Here is a 23,833-nt window from a genome sequence, read left to right as displayed (position 1 = left end):
ATGATTCTTGGGAGACAATGTAACCCAGCTCCCAACTGATTCATTTTCTCATTTATTTATTCATTTCACTAATGTTTTTTCCCAGTGTTTGATTATGAAAAGATTTAAACTTTCAGAAAAGTCAAAAAATTTTGCAATCTAGAATCTCCCTATATTCTATTATTGATTAGAAGCCAGGGTATTGATTTCAATTGATTAATCAACTGGCATTGATTAGTTCCTACCCTTTGCCTGGAGGTTTGCTAAGCAAAGCCGTAGAAACATAAAAGGCAGAATAGGGTTAGGGAGCAAGGAGAGTTTTGATGTGGCAGAGCACAGGCTTGGAGTTTGTGAAGGGATCATGTAACTTTGGTTTGAAAAGTTACGTTGGAGTTGTATGGTAGAGGACATTACATTTCATCGTAGGAAGTTTATACTTTATCCTGGTTGCAGGTGGGAGCCATTGAAGGCATGGGAGGAAGGGAGTGCCTTGTGTTTTAGAAAGCTCATTGCCGTATCAGCGTTAGGCTAAGTTGGAGGGAAAAGGACTGTAAGTCTGAGAGATGTGTTAGGAAGCTTTGTAAATGTCTCGGGGGAAGTAAGGGTTTAACTGTGGATAGAACAGAGAAAAAAGGAAGTAGAATAGCACTTGGTGACAGATACGACTTGAGGACTTCTGGTTTTAGAACTCAGGCATCTGCAATAATAAGGGAGCATCATTAAGAATCTGGAAGTTGCTGGGCGTGGTGGCTTACGCTTGTAATCCCAGCACTTTGGGAGGCCGAGGCAGGCGGACCACCTGAGGTCAGGAGTTTGAGACCAGCCTAGCCAACATGGTGAAACCCTGTGTCTGCTAAAAATACAAAAATTAGACAGGCGTGGTGGCCCATGCCTGTAATCCCAGATACTCAGGAGGCTGAGGCAGGAGAATCACTGGAACCCGGAAGCAGAGGCTCCAGTGAGCCGAGATTGCACCACTGCACTCCAGCCTGGGCAACAGAGCAAGACTCTGTCTCAAAAAAAAGCATCTGCAAGTCATAGAAGGAGGAAGTTTGAGGAGAATGATGATGTCCTGTTATAGAGTCAGTGGGTTTGAGGGACTGATTGGTTATCCTTGTGGAGGTGACAGTTGACAGTGGTGATACAGTCCTGAAACGTCCAATAGCAATGTCAGGACTGAACAAACATTTGGACTAGTGATTAATACTCAAGGGATTGTTGAATGGGAATGTACGGAAGAAGAAAAAAAAAGGACAAGATCTTGAAGAAAATCTGAATATATGGAGTTCTTGGAACAAAAAATAAATACAGGTGTTCAATGATCTGTTAGTATTTTAATGCCTGTTTATCTACAGTGTTATTGTGGCTGCAGTTCTCCTTAATAATTGACCACAGTCTCTAACTAGAAGACCATATCCACACTAGTAAAGTGAAGTAAGTCCTTCCTTTTCCCATTCTGGGAAGTGCAGGGGGTAAGGTGAGGCAGAGGAAAGAAAAAGAGAAAGTTAAATAATTTTTTTATATAGGACTTCTAGAGCGTACAATGCTTTTTCCAGGTAACCCACTTCCAGATCAGAAGCCAGGTAATTTAATGAACTTGTCTATCTTTTCACAAGGCAACAGCTACTTTTTTTTTTTTTTTTTTGAGGCGGAGACTCTGTTGTCCAGGCTGGAGTGCAGTGGTGCAATCTCAGCTCACTGCAACCTCTGCCTCCTGGGTTCAAGCGATTCTCCTGTCTCAACCTCCTGAGTAGCTAGGACTACAGGCGCATACCACCACGCCTGGCTAATTTTTGTGTGTTTAGTAGAGACGGGGTTTTACCATGTTGGTCAGGATGGTCTCCATCTTCTGACCTCATGATCCACCCGTCTCGGCCTCCCAAAATGCTGGGATTACATGCATGAGCCACAATGCCCGGCCGAGGTACAGAGTTTTTAAGTGGCAGAAACCACATTTGAAGCTGTGAAGGCATACTTTATTTTTTTATGTTTTATTTTTATTTTTTGAAAGGGAGTCTTTCCCTGTCACCCAGGCTGGAGTGCAGTGGGGCGATCTTGGCTCACTGCAACTCCGCCTCCTGGGTTCGAGTGATTCTCTTGCCTCACCTTTCCGAATAGCTGGGACTACAGGCATGTGCCACCATGCCCAGCTAATTTTTGTATTTTTAGTAGAGACAGGGTTTCACTATGTTGGCCAGGCTGGTCTGCAACTCCTGACCTCATGGTCTGCCCACCTCGGCCTCTCAAATTGTTGGGATTACAGGCATCAGCCACCACACTCGGTCTGAGGGCATATTTTAAATCTGTCATGCTATTCCCACTGGACTGCATTTCCTTCCTATATGCTACTGACTGTATGCTAGGCACTGTGTTAGGTGTTTGCACATGTAGGCTCCTTACTGTGGCCCCTCTGTTTTGGGAAGGTGATCAGCAGGGAAGCTCAAAGCACATTGCACAATTGGTTACTGCACAATTGGTGGGATGTCTGCCCTCTGATGGTGCCTTGTTTTCACCCAACTTCTTGAACTCTACAGGAAGGACCAACCCCTCTCAGAAATGCCAGCCTCTAAAGCTGGTGGTACAAAGGTCATGCAACCTTCCTACTTCACTGAGTTCAACAGTCACTTCATTCATTCTCCTTAAGATCATACCTTCGATCCCTGGCTGATTAAGGGTGAAGTGGAGAAAAGCTCTGTTTTCACTTGTGTGTTTGTTTTACCCCATCAATCTTCTGCCTTCCCTCATTGTCCCACAGTTGTGCCTGTCTAAGGTCACTTTTTGCTTTTTTCTTATTTTCCTTCCCTGGTGAGTCTTTGGAGAGAGAGTGCGATAGAATGTGGAGCCTAGAGCAAGATTAGCCCCAGTTAACTCTGGAAGCCATAAGAATTATGCTGCTTCCTCAATGCTTTTTTCCCAAAGTTAGAAGTAGCAAGTTGTATAGTGAGTAATAGGATTTGCATTGTAAATGGGGTCATCCTCCAGTGAGGACTTTACTAAGTGCAGTGCTTATTTGTAATGGGGCACAGAACTGCATTCCTCATGCTTTATGACAGTATTTAGAGTTTACTGGTTTTCATGTGTGTCTCTCTTTGCTAGAATGAGGGCTCCTTGAAGGTAGATGCTGTCCCCTTTTCATCATTACTCCACAAGTTTTAGCAAAGTTTCTCACCCTTTACTGTATGGCTAGAAAATCTCTAACGAGTTGAGATCTGTTAAAGGAGAGAAAACTGTTTGTATAGAAGAGTGTGGGTAGAAGCCTATATGTTTATTTTTTTGATTTGAGACGAGGTCTTGCCACATTGCGTAGGCTGGTCTTAAACTCCTAGGCTCAAATAATCCTCCTGCCTCGGCCTGCTAAAGTGCTGGGATTACAGGCATGAGCCACTGTGCCCAGGCGAGGCCTGCATGTTTGAATGGATCAAGAAATGTGATTGTTTAGTGCTGAGGGAGGGTAAGTAGGTTGCAGGGAAAGGCCTGGCTAGGGAAAAGCTCATATGCTCCTAAGTCAAGCAATAAGAAATGTAGAATGTGAAATAAAGATGAAGCCATTCTGAGTCATATGCAGACCCTAGGAAATATTTCCTTATATTTGACACAAGGGGAAGTGGCAGCCCTAGCTAATTCTGAAAACGAGAAATGTTCCTGCCCGGGTTACTTGATGGGGAATATTATTAGCAATCAGCAAGTCAAGTGGAAATAATTTGTTTTGTTTTGTTTTCTCCCCTTCTAACTATTGGCGTGTTGGTGGAATTAACTTGCCTGGCAGGAGAATGAACTGCCTGTGCCGTTGGGACCCAGGAGCTTTCTGAGGTGGCAGACCGCACACTCCATGTGAAGCCATGACTCTTTCCACCGTTCTTGTGTACACGTGTATGTGAACATTGGTGTCTGCAGAATCTGAGACTTTTGTTTCAGAGAAAAATTGCTGGAAGCCACTGATTTAGAATTTTGTTGACAGGATTTTTTAAAAATTCGTGCTCAAAAAAGATGTAATTTAATCAGTTCTGTAGCCCCCCCCCCCCGGCCAAAAAAAAAAAAAAAACAGCCTTTCTTAAGTTTTTTAGGTTGTCTTATGAACACTGACAGAAATGTGTAGGTTCAGGGCACCCAGAGCAGATGTGGAAGTTCTTTCATTAAGGTAGCCTACGTGAATCATCGCTGTGTCTCAAAGTCTGAAGCAGTTTTAGCCTGATCTCCTTGGCTGCATTTTTAGAATCTTAGACATTCCAAGCTGAGAGGAATTTTGGGAATTATATAGTCCATCTAAATCCCTAGAATTTACAAATGAAGGAACTGAAGTCCAAGGCGAGAAGTGAATTGGCTTGCCCAAGGATATACCTGTCGGTGAAGTGAAGGCTGCAACTTTTGACCTTGTACATTCAGGAATTGTGGCAGAGCCTTTCCTGCTCGTCTTAGAATGAAATGTACTATAGGGAGCCCGCAGCCATCCTCTATGGTCTGGCTTTATTGTCTCTTTTTTCTCTGTTTTTTAGTTTCCTTTTACTTTTTCTCAGTATACCTTTCAAGTGGGATGGAAGTTGAAACCCACTGAGCAGAGAATATGAGAAATACATGTATAATGACACAAAGTTAGGTTTGTTAGCAGTATGTGCAGCAAAGGAGGACACATACCCTAGGGATGGGAGAAGTGGGAAGAAGCCTCTGAAAGGTTTGGCCTTGTGCTAAATGAATGAAAGGAGGGATCAGGGAAGAGGTACCCGCTGGATTAGCTGCTGCCAAGTGCCCATGGCAGCTCAGGAACTTAGACTATCAGCAGTCGCTGTTCAGGAGATGGGAGGGACAAAGCGCTATCATTGGTAAGAATACAGCAGTTGCTCAGAAAAAAGGACTGTCCATCATATTGCAGCTGCAGAGTGGCCTTGGGTATATAGAAATATTGTTAATGTTCTGTTGGGAGCATCTTAGACTGATTAGCAGTAGAGCTGATTTTCACTCTCAGGGATTTGGGTCTCTCTCTTTCTCGGTTAATGGCACCATCATCCGCCCACCCAGCCATCTAAGTCACATCTGGGATCATCCTAGATTCTTTGTTCTATTTCAACTCTAATATATAATCACAAGTTTCTTCCAATTTTACTTTCTTCTTCTCCTTCACCTTCTCCTCCTTCTTCTTCTTCATTATTATTATTATTATTATTTGGAGATGAAGTCTCGCTCTGTTGTCCAAGCTGGAGTGCAGCGGCGTGGTCTTGGCTCACTGCAACCTCAGCCTCTAGGGTTAGAGTGATCCTCCTGCCTCAGCCTCCTGAGTAGCTGGGATTACGGGCACATACCACCAAGCCTGGCTAATTTTTGTATTTTTAGTAGAGACAGCGTTTTGTCATGTTGGCCAGGCTGGTCTAGAATTCCTGACCTCAGGTGATCTACCCACCTTGGCCTCCCAAAGTGCTAGGATTACAGGCATGAGCCACTGCACCCAGTCAACCTTCTAATTTTTTTTTTTTTTTTTTTTTGAGACAGAGTCTTGCTCTGTCGCCCGGGCTGGAGTGCAGTGGCCGGATCTCAGCTCACTGAAAGCTCCGCCTCCCGGGTTCACGCCATTCTCCTGCCTCAGCCTCCCAAGTGGCTGGGATTACAGGCGCCCGCCACCTCGCCCGGCTAGTTTTTTTGTATTTTTTAGTAGAGATAGGGTTTCACTGTGTTCGCCAGGATGGTCTCGATCTCCTGACCTCGTGATCCGCCCGTCTCGGCCTCCCAAAGTGCTGGGATTACAGGCTTGAGCCACCGCGCCCGGCCCCTTCTAATTATTTTTAAGTCTGCCCTCACCACGCTGTTATTACTAGTTTCCTGCCCTAGTTCGAACTCCCATCATCTTTATTCTAGATTATTGTGAAACATATTAACTGGCCTTCCTGCCTTCTGTCTTTCTGGCTTAAGTCCATCCTTACATTGATGTCCCTAGTACTCTTTTCAAATTGTCAAGCCCTTCAGTAGTTCCTAATCACTAGAGGATAAAGATTCTTAACCTATCTAGAAAACTCTCTCTTATCGGCTCTCTACTGACTTCTCTAGATTCCATCCTATTTCTCCTCTTCCTAATTATGCTTTTCTCCTGCCTCTGTATTGGTTATCTATTGCTGCATAACAAATTTTTAAACGCTATAAATTCCATGACCTGCCAAAATAGTGATATAGGCATTAAGAAGAAATTATTTAGGCAGATAGTGAGGGTACAGGAGTCCTCAGTAAGGTTTTCCTTTTAATGAAAGGCAGACCCCAAATCATTTTCTTTTCTAACAAAGAGCAGCCTGCCTATAAAATTGAGCTACATACATAGACAAGTAAGCTGGAAGCTTGTACGAGTGAATGCCGGCAGTTGTGCCAATAGGGAAAGGCTACCTGGGCTAGGCATGTTCAAAATGGCAGCTCCATCTTCCCTTTTCCTTTCCAACCACGTGTGCAATAGGGAGCAGACAATAGTGCTTTCTAAGTGGAAAGCCCATTTGCAAAATAAGGTTAGGGTGAGGTGGCCAGCTTCCCTGCATGCTATGTAAATGTTATACCTGGTCCAGCCAATCTGTGAGCCAATCTATGTCTATATAAATCAGATACCCCCTCAAGCCTGTCTATAAAATCCGGTGCACTCCACGAAGGGCCAGATTTCCCATTCAGATGCCCCTCTCTCTTGCAAGAGAGAGAGCTGTTCTCCTTTTTCTTTTGCCTATTAAACCTCCGCTCCTAAACTCACTCCTTGTGTGTGTCCACGTCCTTAATTTTGGTGTGAGATGGCAAACCCCAGGTATTTACCCCAGACAGTGATGCCACCTCAATAGGAGACACAGCAGCACATGAGGGAAGTATAGAGGGATTTATTTAATTAGGAGTTAAAGTCAAGGTTGGAAACTAGTTTGGAGATTTGCAGTAGTCCAGACAAGTGACAATAAAGAACTGGATTAGGCCATGAGAGTAGATTTAGAGAGGTGAAGGTGAATTTGAAAAACATCTAGGAGATTCAGTTGGTGATTGATTGGCTGTGGGAATGCAGGGTCAGAGAAAAACAGATAGATCAAGAATACATCCTGGATTTCTGGCTTTAGTACTTGAGTTGATGGGAGTATTTCCAACCAAGATGAAAAATAGGGAAGTAAGGACAAGTTTAGGGAAGGAGATAATAAGTTTAGTTTTTGAGTTCTTCTTAACTACTTTTGATTTTTGTCAATATAATAAAAGTAATGTTATAATTCTCACGATAAAAAATTTTCTTCTTCTCCACCCCTCCCCATCCTTCTCTTATCTCTGAGACCTCCTCTCATACTTCTACCTATTTTTTCTAGCCTTTAATTCCAAATTTCCAAGTAATCTGCCTAATCTGTTTCTTGATTTATTGGTTTTAGAGTTTCACTTTTTATTTGAGGTATTTTCTATTGACTTATTCAACAAGGTGAGAATTTACCACTTTTACATACCTTACCTCCTGACTTTCCTACCCTCCAACCTGTCCAAATGGTGATATAATTTTTCTCTTTTGCTAAATCAATATCTAATGTTTACCTTGTTATGTAAATATTGCACACTGCTGAGCCAAGTAGTATACTCTAATTGCAATCCATGTCTTGTAGAGTTTCATTTTCTTCATCAACTTAAAAATTGTCTCTTTGCATTGTTCTGTTTTCTCTATCACTCTTATAACTTCTGTCCAAACTTGCTGACAGAACTGTAATATCCTTATTGATATGATTTTTTACAAAAGCTCATGCAGTAGTCAATTATAGATACATTTCTTCCTTGAGGACATCTCATGTGGACCCCCACTCTGTCTTACTGCTCCAATATGCACTGGTGACTCTTTAGATATAACTGTTATTCTGTGATTTCACTTCCCCTCTTCAGTCCTAGTTCCCCTGTTACTGGGCTTCCGTGTCTTCCTCTTTCTTGATTTACATCCTTGCTTTGGTGGACCACATTTGCCAGTAGCTTTCTGAGAAGTGGTATATGAGAAACATTAAAAACAACAACAACAACAACAAAAACTGGCTGGTTCCCAAGCTGTATATCAGGTGAAAAAAAATTAAATTAAAAATCAAAATCAAAATCTAGCTGGGTGTGGTAGCTCATACCTGTAATAGCAGCACTCTGGGAGGCTAAGGCGGGAGGATTGCTTGAGCCCACAAGCTAGAAGCTGAAGTGAGCTGTGATTGCAGCATTGTACTGCCACTGCAGCCTAGGTGACAGAGTGAGACCCTATCTCTAAAATAAATAAAAATAAACAAATAAATAAATAAATCTGATATATTTCTGAATATTTATTTAATTTACTCTCATGATTGATAGAGGTTGGGTGTGGTGGCTCATGCCTATAATCCCAGAACTTTGGGAGGCTGAGGTGGGTGGATCACGAGGTCAGGAGTTCGAGACCAGCCTGACCAACATGGTGAAACCCCATCTCTACTAAAAATACAAAAAAATTAGTTGGACGTGGTGGCATGCACCTGTGATTCCAGCTACTCAGGAGGCTGAGGCAGGAGAATAGCTTGAACATGGGAGGTGGAGGTTGTGGTGAGCCGAGACTGCGCCACTGCACTCCAGCCTGGGTGACAGAGCAAGACTCCGTCTCAAAACAAAACACAATAAACAAAAAACTAATGCAATTTTGGCTCTTGATTCTTTTTATGTGATACCATTCTCTTTCTCTCTTCTCTGGAAAGTTTCTAATAGTCACTTTATTTCTGAAATGTGTTCTTCATCTTTTCATTTATTGATCCGGGAACTTGATGGTTCTTGTAAATCCGAAAAATCATATGTATACCTCTGCAGATATTTTCACACTATTTCTTTGATAATTCCTTACCCTGATTTTTTTTTTTTTTTTTCTTTGAGACAATATGTCTTTCTGTCATCTAGGCTGGAGTGCAGTGATGCGATCAGGGCTCACTGGAGCCTTGACCTACTGGGGCCCAAGTGATAATCCCACTTCAGCTCCCCAAGTAACTGGGATCACAGGTGTGTGCCACCATGTCTGGCTAATTTTGTAAACTTTTTTTGTAGAAATGAAATTTCATTATGTTGCCCAGGCTGGTCTCGAACTCCTGGGCTCAAGCTATCCTTCTGCCTTGATCTCCCAAAGTTCTGGGATTACAGGCATGAGCCACCCGATCTCCCCTGAATTTTATCTGCCATCTTTTTCTGGAACTTCCATTAGTCAGATATTGATCTTCTGGAACCAATCTTCTAATTTCCTTATCTTTTTTCTCCCTATTTTTAAAAGTTCTATTATCTTTCAAATTATATTTTCTGTGAGATTCTATAACTTAATTGCACTGTCCTTTTATCAAATTCTTAAGATTTCTACTATTGTATTTTTAATTTTCAGAAGCATGTTCTTATTTTTTATTCTGTTGTTTAATGAATGCAATATCTTCTCTTATCTCCTTAAAGATATTTTGGTTTTTGGAGAGTTATTCTGCTTCATACATTGCTATTTCTTGTGAGTGTTTGTTTTTGTGCCGTTTCTTTTGGATTTTCTACCAAGCTGGAGGCTTTCCTCAAATACCCAATAGTTCCTTGAAGTCTATTTACGTATTAAGTGTGAGAAACTAAATTGCTGGTTAGACACTGTGTTGAAGGGATTTGTCAGCAGTTTACTGGCTCCCTGCGGTTGATTGGTGGATTCAACACGCTTCGTTAGAGGATCCTACATGTCATTATGTGTATGTTCTTTCTCTAAGAGAATGCAGTTTTTGCAAAAAAGAATCCTTCAGTCTCCTGCAGAAGCTGAAGAATGAAGGTATAGAGTCCTTACTGCCAACATTCTTACTGCTGAGTGTTCAAGGGGCTGGGGTCTGTCAGTGTGTTCAGTGTGTAGACTTTCTGAGTTTTCAGTAGGGTATCTCCTCCCCAACTTTCACTGTTTCTTACATTCCCAAGTCTAGAGTGTCTCTACTGAAAATGTCCAAATAATGAATTTTCTACAGAATAAGGCTCTCACCTCCTCTTTTAGATTGGGGAGGGACTTGAGGATCTAAATGCTGTTATAGACTCATACCAATTCCTCCATTTTCAGCCCCATACTTCGCTTTTGCCTTCTACAGTACTTACCAGTTTTGACCTTTTCTGTAGTTGCAGGTTTGAATTAGCTTGTTTCTCATTTATATTCTGCTTTCATTCTCTGCAAACTATCTGTTCACTTTCCATCTAACAACAAAAATTTGATCTGCCCCATTTACTATTGTCTCTCCTATTTTCTTGGGTATTGGGATTTAGAACTTTAAAAAATGTCTTCACTCTCATTTTAGAGAGGTTTCATGAGGGGACAGAAATAAATGTTTCTGACTCACCACGTTTCAGCAGGATTAAATGCCATTTTGACATGTTGAGTTTCATATACCCATGGGGCATCAGGTAAAAATGTTAGGCAGGCAGTTGGATAGATGAGGCAGAAGCTTTTGAGAGGCACTCTCATTTTGAGTGGTGTCCACAGAAAGTGCTGGTTGTAGTGATGAGACCACTTTTTAGTGTGTGGAAGTGTGATAAGCTGTGGACCGAGGATAGAATCCTAGAAGAATTTTAGAACCATGAAAACACAAATTACAGAAGGCAAGACATCGATAAATTTACCAAAGGGGCAGTAGCAGCGTGTCAGAAAAGTCAATAAAGATAAAGACAGATTTTTCTTTTGAATTTAGAAATATGGAGATTATTAATGATTTTAGCAAGATGATATGCACAGAAGTCAGAATACATTAAGAATGAAAACGGGGTTTTATTTATGTATTTATTTTTGCTTTCAGAAACTGCTGACAGAAGCAATAATAGAGGGTGTTCAGTGCCTTATGAAGCAGATGAACCAGTCTGTGGGCTTTTTATGTTGTCTCCACCTTAGATACTATACGCAGTGGATTTTCAAATACCTAGTGAGGGAATGCAGTGACTTTGTTGCCCTTGGATTAGCTGTGTGAAGACATTTTGGCTGGTTTGATCTGAGAGGTCATTTCTCATGCCCCACTTGCTCTTTTTCAGGGTTGGTGTGAGCAAACCAGACTGTATGGGGCTTTAAATTCTGGGTATGGCTGATGAAGCTGATACTGTTAACCACACCTTTCTTCAATTGTATGTATGATGAAATGTTTGCAGGAAAATAAAGACAGTGGAGTGGAGGGGTTACACTAGAATAAAACCTAAATTCCATTTTTGAGGTCTCTGAGAGAGCCCAAAACACAGCACTTTGTCTTTCTCTCCTGAGTTCTGAAGAAATTGAGAAATAAGACAGAAGAGCAAGGCAGCAGGACAGCGAAACATCAGCTTGATTAACGAGGGAGGCCGGGCTGGAATGGCACTTTTCCTTTTGGGCAAATGGGTTTCCTATGACTGATGCCCGAGTTGAGCAGACTTGCCCAGCAATCCTCAGGTTCACACAGGGTGGAGAGAGAAAAGCACCGCTCCATGTGGGGATGGGGAGTGTGGTGAGCCCAACATGACCAGTTTATCCAAATGTACCCATAAGGTGAACCTTTCTAGCTGACATCCTGCCCCTACAGAGGGAAGAAGGCAGCAGCAAGGGGCTAGCAGTGTTACACTGTTGGACTTCCTGGACACTAGTAGAGATATCCAGAGCTGGGAAGAAGCAGTGCCCTAAAACACAGGTTGGCTTTCAATACCCAGCACGAGTCTATACCTGATCCCCCTTCGAACCACTCCGACCATGGCTCACTGGCTCCCACCATGGGCTTCCATCTGCACTGTTTCCTGTTAATGGCCTTTGTGGTCACTGTTCTCCTGCCAGAAACTCTCTTCTTCCTATACACTGTCTCATGCCCTCAGATCTGCTCAGGTGTCACCTACTCAGGGGGGCCTTCCCTGACCACCTATCTCAGGTAGTGCCACTGCTTGATCCCTTTCCTTTCTATTCCATTTATCCTGCTTTTATTTTCTTAAAAGCCTCGCCTGTCTCTCTTCCTGAGTTCATGAAGGCAGATGCTGTCTGTTTTATTCATTGTATGAGCTAAGGATATATTTATTCAGTGAATGAGTGGATGGTCCAGTCAACTTGGAGTCCGTTCCAGCTCAGCTGCTGCCTGGAGTATTACCACTTGCAAAGTGGCCCAGTCAGCATGGGCCTCTATTGAAGTACTACACCAACTCTTTTCAAGACTGGAGGTGGGCCAAGGCGCAGTGGCTCATGCCTGTAATTCCAGCACTTTAGGAGGCCAAGGCAGGCGAATCGCTTGAGCCTAGGAGCTCGAGACCAGCCTGGCCAACATGGCGAAATTCCATCTCTACGAAAAGTACAACAATTAGCTGGGTGTGGTGGCATGCACCAGTGGTCCTAGCTACTCTGGAGGATGAGTTGGCAGGATCACTTATGCCCAGGAGGTGGAAATTCCTGTGAGCCAAGATTGTTGGCGACAGAGTGAGACCCTGTCTCAAAAAAAACAAAACAAAAAAAACAAAGAGTGGAGGTGACGCTTGAATGAGATAACATATGGAAAAGAGCTGAGAAATATACTAGAATTGTGGAAGCAAATCCTATAGAGTGGTTACTGCTACAAACAGTAGTCGCTCTTTTAGAATCAGGGAGAAGTTTCCCCTGTCACTTTAGGAATTGGTGGTTAAACTGATGACATTGCCAAATTTACTAGGATTATCCTTATATAAAATGTTCTCATTCGTTGTTCCCAATCTTAGCCGTGTATTTGCCACCCTGTGTATCCTAATGTTTTTATTTGAAAATTCTAATTATAGTAGGCAATAAAAAGGAGGCGATTCTTTTTTTTTTTTTTGAGACAGAGTCTCACTCTGTTGCCCAGACTGGAGTGCAGTGATGTGATCTCGTCTCACTGCAACCTCTGCCTCCCGGGTTCACACCATTCAAAAGGAGGCAATTCTAAGAAGAACAGGGCTACACTTGAGCAAAACTAACAAAAATTTCTTAGTGGAAGACACTGACTTTGCCATGAGATTTTAATGTCCCAAAGAGTAGAGAGCTTCACTTGTCCCCAAAAAGTAACTTTTGAAACTGAAAGAAGTACACTAGAAATCCATTATGAAGTAATCTGTGGACCCGTGATTTTCACATCTTTACAAATAAATATGCCTTTCAATCACTTGCAGTTTCAGTACCTGTAAATCCTGCAAATGGACAAAACAATCGAGTTTATTCAGAATTCCGCTTTTATCAACAGTTGCATTGAGGCAGATTTTGTTATATTCTGTCGTTTATATAGTGGTATATGGAAAATACATGGACTTTGGCATCACCTAGATATGGCTTCAAATTCCAGCTTTGCTACTCAATAGCTAAGGGGGCATGAGAAAATTATTTCACATGGGACTGAGTTTACTCATATGGATATGTCTTATATAAAGCTCTGGCCTTAGGGCTTGTCTAAGAATAGTATCACAGTTAAGAAAAGGTGTGCTGTCTGTTAGTGAACGGCTATGAGGTGTTCTGTAACAAGGGAGCCTCCTGGGTTCAAGCAATTCTTCTGCCTCAGCCTCATTAATTGTATTTAACCCAGACTTTCCCAAATGTTTTTCCTTATAAAATCTGTTAATATGTTGCAGAATTGGTATTGCATAAAGGACCCCATGGGAAATCCTGGCTTGCATAATGCCAGACATATTTGATGTAAGAAATCAATTTTGCTTCCCTTTTCCAGCTTAGTGTTGGCCAGTCAGAATTTTCACTGGACGCCTACCAGGCAACTTAGAGTAGAACTCTTGGGGTTTTGTGCCTTACACCCTCCATCCCAACTCCTTCCATAGTCTTCCTGATCTCCAATCATGGCCTCACTATTCATGTATTAGTTTCCTAGGGATACTGTAACAAAACACTGCCATCTGGGTAACATAAAACAACAGAAATTTATTGTCTCACAGTTCTGAATGCTAGAGTCCAGAATTAATGTGTCAGCAGGACCATGCTCCCCCTGAAACCTGTAGCCTACAATCTTCCCTGCCTCTTCTAGCTGCTGGTGTTTGCCAGCAATCCTGGCACTCCTTGGCTTGTAGATGTATCACTTAGTGTCTGCATCTGTTGTCACATGGCATTCTCCTCTATAGTTCCCTCCTCTTATGATAAGGATACGAGTTTTATTGGATGAAAGCCCTGCCCTCACCCAACTCCAGTATAATCTCATTGTAGCTAATTATTAGGTTGGTATAAAATTACTTTTAATTAAAAGTAGTGTGGCTCATGCCTGTAATCCCAGCACTTTGGGAAGCCAAGGTGGGCAGATCACGAGGTCAGGAGATCGAGACCATCCTGGCTAACATGGTGAAACCCCCTCTCTACTGAAATACAAAAAATTAGCCAGAGTGGTAGCACACACCTGTAGTCCCAGCTACTTGGGAGGCTGAGGCAGGGGAATCGTTTGAACCCAGGAGGCAGAGGTTGCAGTGAGCCGAGATTGCGCCACTGCACTCCACCCTGGCGACCAAGTGAGACTTGTATCCAAAAAAAAAAGTAATGGCAAAAACCACAATTGCTTTTGCATCAACCTTACTACATCTGCAAAGACCCTATTTTCAAATAAGGTCATGTTCTGAGGTACTAGGAGTTAGGACTTCAAAATATCTTCAACTCAGCGCATAATAATCCATGCAGTTACTCTGGGCAGAAAACAGGTGCCATTCTTGTACTTCTTGTCTTTCCCTCAGCCATTATATCTGGTCTATGAGTAAATACTCGTAGATCTGCCTTCAAAATGTAGCTGACCATTTCTCATTACCTTCCCTGCTACTCTTTGACCCCAGCCTTTGTAATAGCTCCTGGGTTATGACAGCAGCCTCTTAGTAGGTATCCTGGTTCCATCCTGATTCTCCTTAAGTCTACTTGTTAGATAGCAACCACAGCAATCATGTCACAGTGTAAATCAGATGATATATCTCCCTTGCTGTAAACTCTCCAGTGGTCTCCCATTATTGTTAGAATAAAATGCTAACACAGGTGAAGGAAGATAAGACTCTCCGAGCACTGCTTTATCTCTCCAGCCTTATTGTGTACCACTCCTTCCCCTATTGACTGTGCCCACCAACCCACAGTAAGCACCTTATTTGCACTGCAGGGCCTTTGCACTGTTTCCTCAAGGCCAGCTCCCTCTCATTCTCAGATCATCTACTCAGAGATGTATTTCCCTTTCATTGTTAGCTGAAACACTTGCACCCCATCTGGCAGACAGCAGAGAAATTTTTTTTTCTAAATTTTAAATTATTTATTTATTATTTTTTATTTTTTTGAGAAAATCTTACTCTGTTGCCCAGGCTGGAGTGCAGTGGTGCAATCTCAGCTCATGCACCCTCCACCTCCTGGGTTCAAGCGATTCTCCTGCCTCAACCTCATGAGTAGCTGGGATTACAGGTGCGTGCCACCATGCCCGGCTAATTTTTGTATTTTTAGTAGAGACGGGGTTTCTCCATGTTGGCCAGGCTCATCTTAAACTCTTGATCTCGAGTGATCTGCCTGCCTTGGCCTCCCAAAGTGCTGGAATTACAGGCATCAGCCATCATGCCGGGCCCAGAGAGAGTTTTGTCACCAGTCATGAAGCGAAGCTCTCAGGAAACAAAAGGAGAGAAACAGGAATGAGATAGCTGTCCCTGGGAGGGAAAGGATCAATAGCTAATGGGTACCCCCAAATCAGATTTACAAAAGAGTCACAATGCAAACAAATGATTTTTCTTCTGCTAATCTGAATTTGGAAAGGAAATTCTTACCTAGAAGAAGAGATCTGAGAGAGCTGATCTTGGTTAAAAAACAAAAAACAAAAAAACAACTCTTAACCTTTCGTTGTTTTTTTATTAGTTGTCCCAGGTTCTTATCTGCAGGTTCCGGAGCTAGTGGGGTGTCTCAGCCACCCCATGTTGGCTGCCAGAAAGTGCAAGGGGAGAAAAAGAATATCTTTTCCTCATCCATCACAAGGTTCATGGCTGAGACCCCTATAACAAATAAAAAGAAAAAAAAATAGATTAAATGAAAAAAGTATAAAAGTTGTATTTAATATAAGTTTTCAGTGACACAGAAACCTTTAGAAAACGAAGCCCCAAGGACCCAGGGAAAACCATATGTGTTTAGGGACAGTTGTGCAGAAGTGTAATTGGAGGACAAAAGAATGAGATCTAATAGTAATAAACCGGGGAACTCAGCAAGGCCTATTTGTTCAGATTCTTTTCAACCTCGGTGTGACATTCCTTCCCTCTGGGTATAGGGCAGGACCCCTCTGGAATGAGGGTCTTATGACCTACTTTTAGGGGAAGTAGGTCAGAGAATTCTTTCATGGCCAGCTCTCAGGAGAAAAAGGTGGGAAAAGGTCAGAGAGCAGCCTTCCTGCTTCTGCTGTTTTTTCAATTTCCTACTGTTTAAAATACTCACTATGCCAAGGTGCCATTATTTTGGGGTATCATGTTCTGAGCCAGGCCTGACACCTCAGTTGCTTGCTTTACCACTTACTAACTGTGAACCTGAGCAAACCACTTAAATTCTCTGAGGATCAGTATCTCGTCTATAAAATGAGATGACAAGGTCAGGTTTTTTCTAACCCTTACCTACCTGGTTAGAAATAAAAAATATAAAGCAATCAGCACAGTTTCTTGTACATAGTAAGTGTTCAGTAATTGGTAGCTATTAACTGGTATCATTATCATGATGGTGCCTTTAGTCACAGGCATGGCCCTTCTATTTCAAAACTGTTGAAAAACATTTTGGGATAATGTTTACTTTTTTCTTTCCACCATGTGCCCAGTTAAATTTCCCTTCTGGTTGGAGTGGGATTTCAAGGTAAAGCTCCAGACTGTGGTGTCAGATTATATTATTTTCTCCTCTTCCTGATTTTCCTCATTCTCTCCCTGCCACACACCTCTAGTTTCCTTTTCCTGCACATCCAAGGATATGGTGGCAGAGATAGGGGTGACTAATTTGTTAGAGAGGTTAGACGCCACCGTCTGATGCCAGAGAGGAACCTGTGAGAAGGAGATAGGTGTGTCTCAGTGCCACTTCAGCAAAAGGTTGCCCTTTACCTTACATGCCATGACTGTGTCCTCCCTGGGAAAAGAGTACTTCAAGAGTGTTGTTCAGGATGTCAACATAGTGAGACTCTGTCCCTTAAATAAATAAATAAATAAATACATTCCTGGGCTCAAGGGATCCTCCTGCCTTGGCCTCCCAAAGTGCCAGGATTACAGGTGTGAGCCAATGTGCCGGGCAATAACTATTTCAGTTGCAGCTACAATGGTTATTATATGAAAGATATGTATCCTTTGATTGGAGTAATCGATAGTGTAAAGTGGGGAAGTGGAAACAAGTGAAGGGGAGAACCTAAGACTGGTTTAAATACCTGCTCTTTGTTTCTTTGTCCTCATCCTGCAGGTTTTGTTTTTGATTCGTTTTTCTTTGGCAAAACACACACCTCCAGTGGCATTTTCAGGTTTCTTTTCTTGAGGTCTTGCAAGTCTGATTATGTTCCTGGTTGATCAGGTAGGGGAGAACTGGCCAGGATTTTCCCTTTTTGTCTCTTCTGCTGGTCAGGTAGATTGCAATTGGAGTGTGAGCTAATGGAAAATAGCATCTAGCTCATTTCACCAATAATGAAGATGAGCCCAGTGTGTGCAGGTAAATGTTTAACAATCGGCTCTCTGAGAAAAAGAAGCCCTGATTTCTGGTGTTTGCTGGTTACTGTGGTATAAATACTCCTACCGTAGTTTATTTCAAGCTACCAACAGGATTACTGAACACATAGTTGGAAAAAGATGCCCAGAAGCAAACCATCATATGTATAATCTGTCCACCACACAGATACAAAAATCATAACTCTAGATCACAGGTAATAGTAAAATGTAGTAAAATCATTAGGAAATGATAAGTTTTGAGTACTTTGAACATATGGTTTAAAATGTAACTTCTTCAATGACAGTTTAATTGTTAACGGTGGCTCTGTTGAACAACTGACTCTCAGTATTCCTGAAAATTTAACCATCAGGTCTCTTGCGCCGGCTCTAGCACATCAGGTGGGACCCAGAGAAGTTACTGTCTTACACAAGGTCCTCGGATGAGTCACGGCAGGACCTGGATTATTACAGAGTTGTTTCTAAAAACCAGACTTCTCTAGACAGATTTACTTATCAATGTTTCTTTTTATTCATTTGTTTATTTCTTTACTACATCCTTTAACAATCCATAAGAGGGATTTAGGACTATTACAGGCTGTTATTATCTATTGAGACAGCAAGAGTCAGAATATTTGAATATATCTGGAACAAAGGTGGCAGAGTGGGCCGGGGGCGATGGCTTACGCCTGTAATCCCAGCACTTTGGGAGGCTGAGGCGGTTGGGTCACCTGAGGTCAGGAACCTGAGGTCAGCTTGGTCAACATAGTGAAACCCCGTCTCTACTAAAAATACACAACTTAGCTGGGTGTGGTGGTGGGTACCTGTAATCCCAGCTACTTGGGGGGCTGAAGCAAGAGAATCCCTTGAACCCAGGAGGCGGAGGTTGTAGTGAGCTGAGTTCGCACCACTGCACTCCAGTCTGGGTGACAGAGCGAGACTCTGTCTCAAAAAGGAAAAAAAAAAAAAAAAAAAGATGGGAGAGTAGAAAGCAGATGAGATTTAGAGCCATAAGTAAATTCTGGCTTTGAGTCTTGGCCTTGTCATCTTGATCAAGTCAATTACTCCCTGGTAAATGTTTTCTAATCTGAAGATGCAGGAATTGGACCACATGAACATTTAATATCTTGTAAGTCTAAAATGTGGTTCCTTATTTAGTTTCATCAATTCAGTAATATTTGCTTAGTACCAACTATATGCACTCTCATTATGAACTGTACTCCAGGCAGAATGAATTACAGATATGATAATAAATATTATTATAGCATCTCACATTTATGTAGAGCCTTCTGATTTACCAAAGAGAAAATTTACTGTGAGTCTCTGGGATTCTGTGGCTTTAGGAGATCAGGACACATCTTAACAGAATGTTAGAGAAAGAAAAAGCTATTCTAGAAGTGCAAATAGAACCTTATTCCTAGGAAACAGAAGAGGTCATACCCAGGTAGTAATAAGGAATAAGGAATAAGCACTTTTTCTGTCATGTCTAGCAGTTGCTTCACTTTGTTTTTTTAAAGAAGCAACAAAATTATTTTTTCTGAGTACAAAATTTTTGTAGAAAATTTAGAAATTATTAAGAAGTATTAAATAAGAAAAAAAACCCATATATCCAATCTAATATTCTGCTTTTCTTTACCTAATAATATTTTATTATATTTTTCAAAACATTCTTAGTAGAATCATTTTAATTGCTGTATGTATAATAATTTTATCTTTTTGGTGTATAGTAACTTACTTATCTGATGTCTTATTGTTGGAAATTTTATTTATTGACAATTTTTATTATTCTAAAGAACACTGTGGATAAATAGCTTTGTTCCATATCAAAAATTATACATTGGACACATGGTTTTCAACTGTAATATTTAAGGTTTAGTGAGACAGTTTTAACAAATGATATACTTTTGACCTTTAGATTCTTTGATTCTGTCAATATTGTATTGTGTTTACCTAGATTTTGTTCTGTTTCTAAACATTTATTGAGAAGAACATTTTGTTGGAATTCTTCAATATGATATGTTTGAACTGGAAATAGCACCACTGTTTTCATATTATTTCAAGTAGGTATGATAAAGTGTAGGGTTAACAGTTTTCTTTTTCAACTTTCTGTGGGAGATATCCTCTATCTAGTATCAGGTTTCTTGGTTTAGAAATTGCTCAATAAATGTTGTTCAATAAATAAAAAGATTCATGCTAATTTAGGATAAGCAAAAACACATGAGAGGGTGTTTAAAAAACCCACTTCTCCATTTATGATAATAGCTTTCATTCTCATAAGGAGAGATAACAGCTAAGCACAGTTCAGGAATTCTGACTGTTGAATGAGAACTGTGAAATGAAATATGTCGGCGCTTTAATTCACCTACATGGGAAACCATGACTCAGATAGTTATTTGATTAAATGTTAATGAGATCTACTAAATTGACTCAGTTCTTACTTTTATGTTTTAGATTTATATCAATTAAAACGTGACCAGTTTTACCTCTTTTCATTCTTTAACATCTTTGAGTCAACATCTGCTTACAAGGGAAGTGCTGTAACTACCCTGGTTATTTAAATATTAATGGCTTCCATTAAAGGGGGCTGGGGATTGGCAGCAGGAAGATTGAGAAATTAGATGGCATGATTGGTTTCTTGTTTCTGTCCCCAGGAAAAAACAAAAAACAAAAAACAAAAACCTCCTACTGGAAGAGCTTTTTCCATTATTTTTTTAATATTGCATATATATATATATTTTTTTTTTTCTGAACCAGTTAGAGAGTAAGATTGTTGATTTCAGACATCCCTTGAAAGTAGCTATGCTATAAAAGCATCAGTGTAAACAAGTTCACATAATTTTAAAAAATGTTTTAACATTGCCATAGAGGTCATTACCCTGGGGCTTCTTGGGAACCTAATTTCAGTTCCTAAATTCATTTTGTTCTTTATTATAGTCAGTAATAGGCAAAAGCATTTTTTAGCTCCATACTGGATTTGGTTGACCTTATTTACATTAAGTGTGGAGAATTCTAGTAAGTTAACCCTGAGAGACATGACAAGGGTTATATATTCAATCATGTTATAATTATAAACCTTTATCTTACTGGGGAAATGTGCCTGAAAAGCTTTTAAAATTTGCTGTAATCAATATTTTCATGTTATGCCAAATTGGGTTGTAATAAGCATGTGGTTAAAAGATTTTTACACAATTTTGTATTTTTAAGATGTTCTAATGGCTTGGCATTTTAAAGCAATGAACCAAAGCAGGCATTGTATTTGCATAATTATGTATCTCTTTTTGCATCCAGAAATGTGTGTGGAGTACTCATTCATTTTGTGTATTTGATTTAGAATTTACAGCTAAGAACATAGATCATGCTTAAATAGCAGGAGTGCAGAGTCATGTAACGGCCCTGGTGTGCTTGTCGTAATTCCCTACTTTGCAAGGTCAGGATTAGAGTGAGACAAGAGAGGCACTGCCTCAGGTGTAAAACTTAATAAAGCATCAAAAAAAAACTCAAGATCAGTAATATTTTAAGGTAATAGTTAAAAAACTGTATAATACAGAGAAAAATTAATGATAACAAAAATGGTCAACATTTTAGATCAAGATGAGCTCTGACCCTGCATCTGTACCTCCCTCATTTCTCCCTAGTCCTGGCCTTGAGTGGGGTGAAGTCCTGGTTTTTCTACTTTCATGTCCTTGCATGAGACACTCTTTTGATTCAAGTTTTCCTTATCTGAATTTGGTGATAATAATCCTCACTCTCCTGGTGACAAGGATTTTTTCCTTGGCCAAATTTTAGTCAGGCTTCTGATTCTTCTGCTTGGCCCATTTGTGCACTTCCTTGTAAAATCCAGTTTTAGCAAAGGACACTGGTAAGTCGTTTTACCAAGAACCACCAGCATCAACATCCGATCACCTCAACATTTGACCAGGTTTCTCATCCTGCACCATCACCCAGGTGATGTCTGATCACACTGGCCTGTCTTCAGCGAGAATCCTATTAGGTTTAGCCAGATCCACCTTACCCCAAGGCTTCCTTCGAGTAATTTTCCATCCACTGACCCCCACACTGCTCCTTAGCTATAAATTCCCACTGGCCCGTGCTGCATTTGGAGTTGAGCCCAATCTCTCTCCCTTGCTGCAAGACTCTGTTGACTGCAAGGTCCCTGTGCCTATCATTATCCTAATAAAGTCTTTGTCTCCATGCTTTAACAAATACCATTCATTTTTTTCTAACACTGGTGAAATTAGGAGATTCAAATCAGCTACAAATACATGGGAAAGCCCACTATATGTATAATTTACATATTGATGTACAAGTAAATCATTATACAATTTTATGCCATTACTATTATCATCTCAGATGAATATTCTAAGCAAACATCAGATTTGAAGATCTTTGGAAAGCTCTTGCTAATGGTTTGGGGCCTAATGTCTTTAATTTACTTATCAGCTAGCAATAAGGGGAGGGACCTAAGGGTAGTTGTAGGACCCCCTCCCCCTTTCTTTCTTCCTTCCTGTTTTTGTTTTTGTTGTTGTTGTTCTTTGATACAAACTGGGGGCTTACAAGAGATAGAAAACATAAGCAGAAATCCATTGCTTCTTTGAAATTTCCCTGCAAGGTGTTCATGGATGCCTGAGGTCTCACCTTTGCTAAAGCTGTTTCCACCCACCCGTGATACCTTTCCCATTTCTCCCACCTGTCTGAGAACCATTCACCTTTTGTCCACATCCAACTTGGGTAAGGCCTTTCTATGATCTTTCGACCTGAAATGTGCTCTCAATCCTCCGCCCTTCTGTGGTGGCATAGTGATTTCTACCACCCCTTTATGGTCAGTTACAGAGTTCTTGTTGTTCTGAGGCTTTATCTAATCCTCCATTGAATTTACTTTCCAAACTGCATTTTAGAAAATGTCAGTGGTTCACTCCTATAATCCCAGCACTTTGGGAGGCTGAGGTGGGAGGATTGCTTGAGCCCAGGAGGTCAAGGCAGCAGTGAGCCATGATTGTGCTACTGCACTATAGCTTGAGCAACAGAGCAAGACTCTGTTTTTAAAAAAAAAAAAAAAAAAAATCAGTAATTTAAAAATTACTGACATTGTAAAATCCCTTGAAGAATCTCCCATTAGCCTGTGAATTTAAGGGTGAGCAGGGATTGGGTGTGCTTATTTATGGTGCTATCCAAGGTCCTTGCAGAGGGCCTTTATGCACAATAATGTTTTTAAGTGAATAAATGAATTTCTTGCATGTAAAAGGGCCAGGTAAACATTTACTCTTTTGATTCATTTTTGGAATGCTGTTTTTATCCTAGACCCTGAGAGATGGTTGGTGCCATGTGGAAGGTGATTGTTTCGCTGGTCCTGTTGACGCCTGGCCCCTGTGATGGGCTGTTTCGCTCCCTATACAGAAGTGTTTCCATGCCACCTAAGGGAGACTCAGGACAGCCGTTGTTTCTCACCCCTTACATTGAAGCTGGGAAGATCCAAAAAGGTAAGTAAGTTTTATTAAATCAGAGAACCACTGGCATGAATTCAACAGTTTTTCTTTTTTTTTTTTTTTGAGACAAAGTCTCACTGTGTCCCTAGGCTGGAGGGGAGTGGTGCGATCTCGGCTCACTGCAAACTCTGCCTCCCAGGTTCAGGCAATTCTCCTGCCTCAGCCTCCTGAGTAGCTGGGATTGTAGGCGTACGCCACCATGCCCAGCTAATTTTTGTATTTTTAGTAGAGATGGGGTTTCACCATATTGGCCAGGATGGTCTCGATCTCTTGACCTCATGATTCGCCCACCTCGGCCTCCCAAAGTGCTGGGATTACAGTTGTTAGCCACCGTGCCTGGCCAATAGTTTTTCTTAAAACAACCCATAGGATGCAAAATGTACTTCAGTATTTTTACTGAGTTGTTTTATTTTAAATATATGTGTTTGTTTGTTTGTTTGTTTGAGACAGAGTCTTTCTCTGTCACCTAGGCTGGAGTGCAGTGGTACATTCTCTGTTCACTGCAACCTCTGCCTCCCGGGCTCAAGTGATTCTCCTGCCTCAGCCTCCCGAGTTGCTGCGATTACAAGTGCCTACCACCATGCCTGGCCAATTTTTGTATTTTTAGTAGAGACGGGGTTTCACCATGTTGGCCAGGCTAGTTTTGAACTCCTAACCTTTGGTGATCCACCCTCCTCAGCTTTCAGAAGTGCTGGGATTACAGGCATGAGCCACCGCACCTGGCCTATTTCAAATATTAATGACTTGGTGTCATATGTTATCTGAGTTTTTAGCTAAAATGAGAATTAGCCAGGGCTGAATTACCTGCATGGTTGAGT

General features: G+C 41.2%; 2 protein-coding genes across 3 annotated transcripts in view; one reads left to right on the top strand and one right to left on the bottom strand.

Annotated features, from left to right (window-relative positions):
- The window catches only part of CHN2 (chimerin 2), a 384,101-nt gene extending 365,241 nt beyond the window's left edge, over positions 1-18,860 (bottom strand). The window contains 3 exon segments of the mRNA XM_011938647.1: positions 15,716-15,870; positions 17,265-17,562; positions 18,806-18,860. The gene's annotated coding sequence lies outside the window, so the exon portion shown is untranslated.
- Positions 1-23,833, top strand: part of CPVL (carboxypeptidase, vitellogenic-like) — a 206,033-nt gene that overhangs the window by 52,181 nt on the left and 130,019 nt on the right. For both annotated transcript variants that reach the window (XM_011938619.1, XM_011938618.1), the window contains one exon: positions 22,831-23,009. In XM_011938619.1, coding sequence (XP_011794009.1) covers positions 22,841-23,009 — 169 coding nt within the window. In that variant the 5' untranslated portion in view covers positions 22,831-22,840. The remainder of the gene's footprint in view (positions 1-22,830; positions 23,010-23,833) is intronic.

This window comes from Colobus angolensis, unplaced genomic scaffold (assembly GCF_000951035.1).
Source record: "Colobus angolensis palliatus isolate OR3802 unplaced genomic scaffold, Cang.pa_1.0 Scaffold175, whole genome shotgun sequence".
NCBI classification, from domain to species: Eukaryota; Metazoa; Chordata; class Mammalia; order Primates; family Cercopithecidae; genus Colobus; species Colobus angolensis.
The sequence above is the reverse complement of the archived record's forward strand: the minus strand, read 5'-3'. Positions and strand labels throughout refer to the sequence as shown.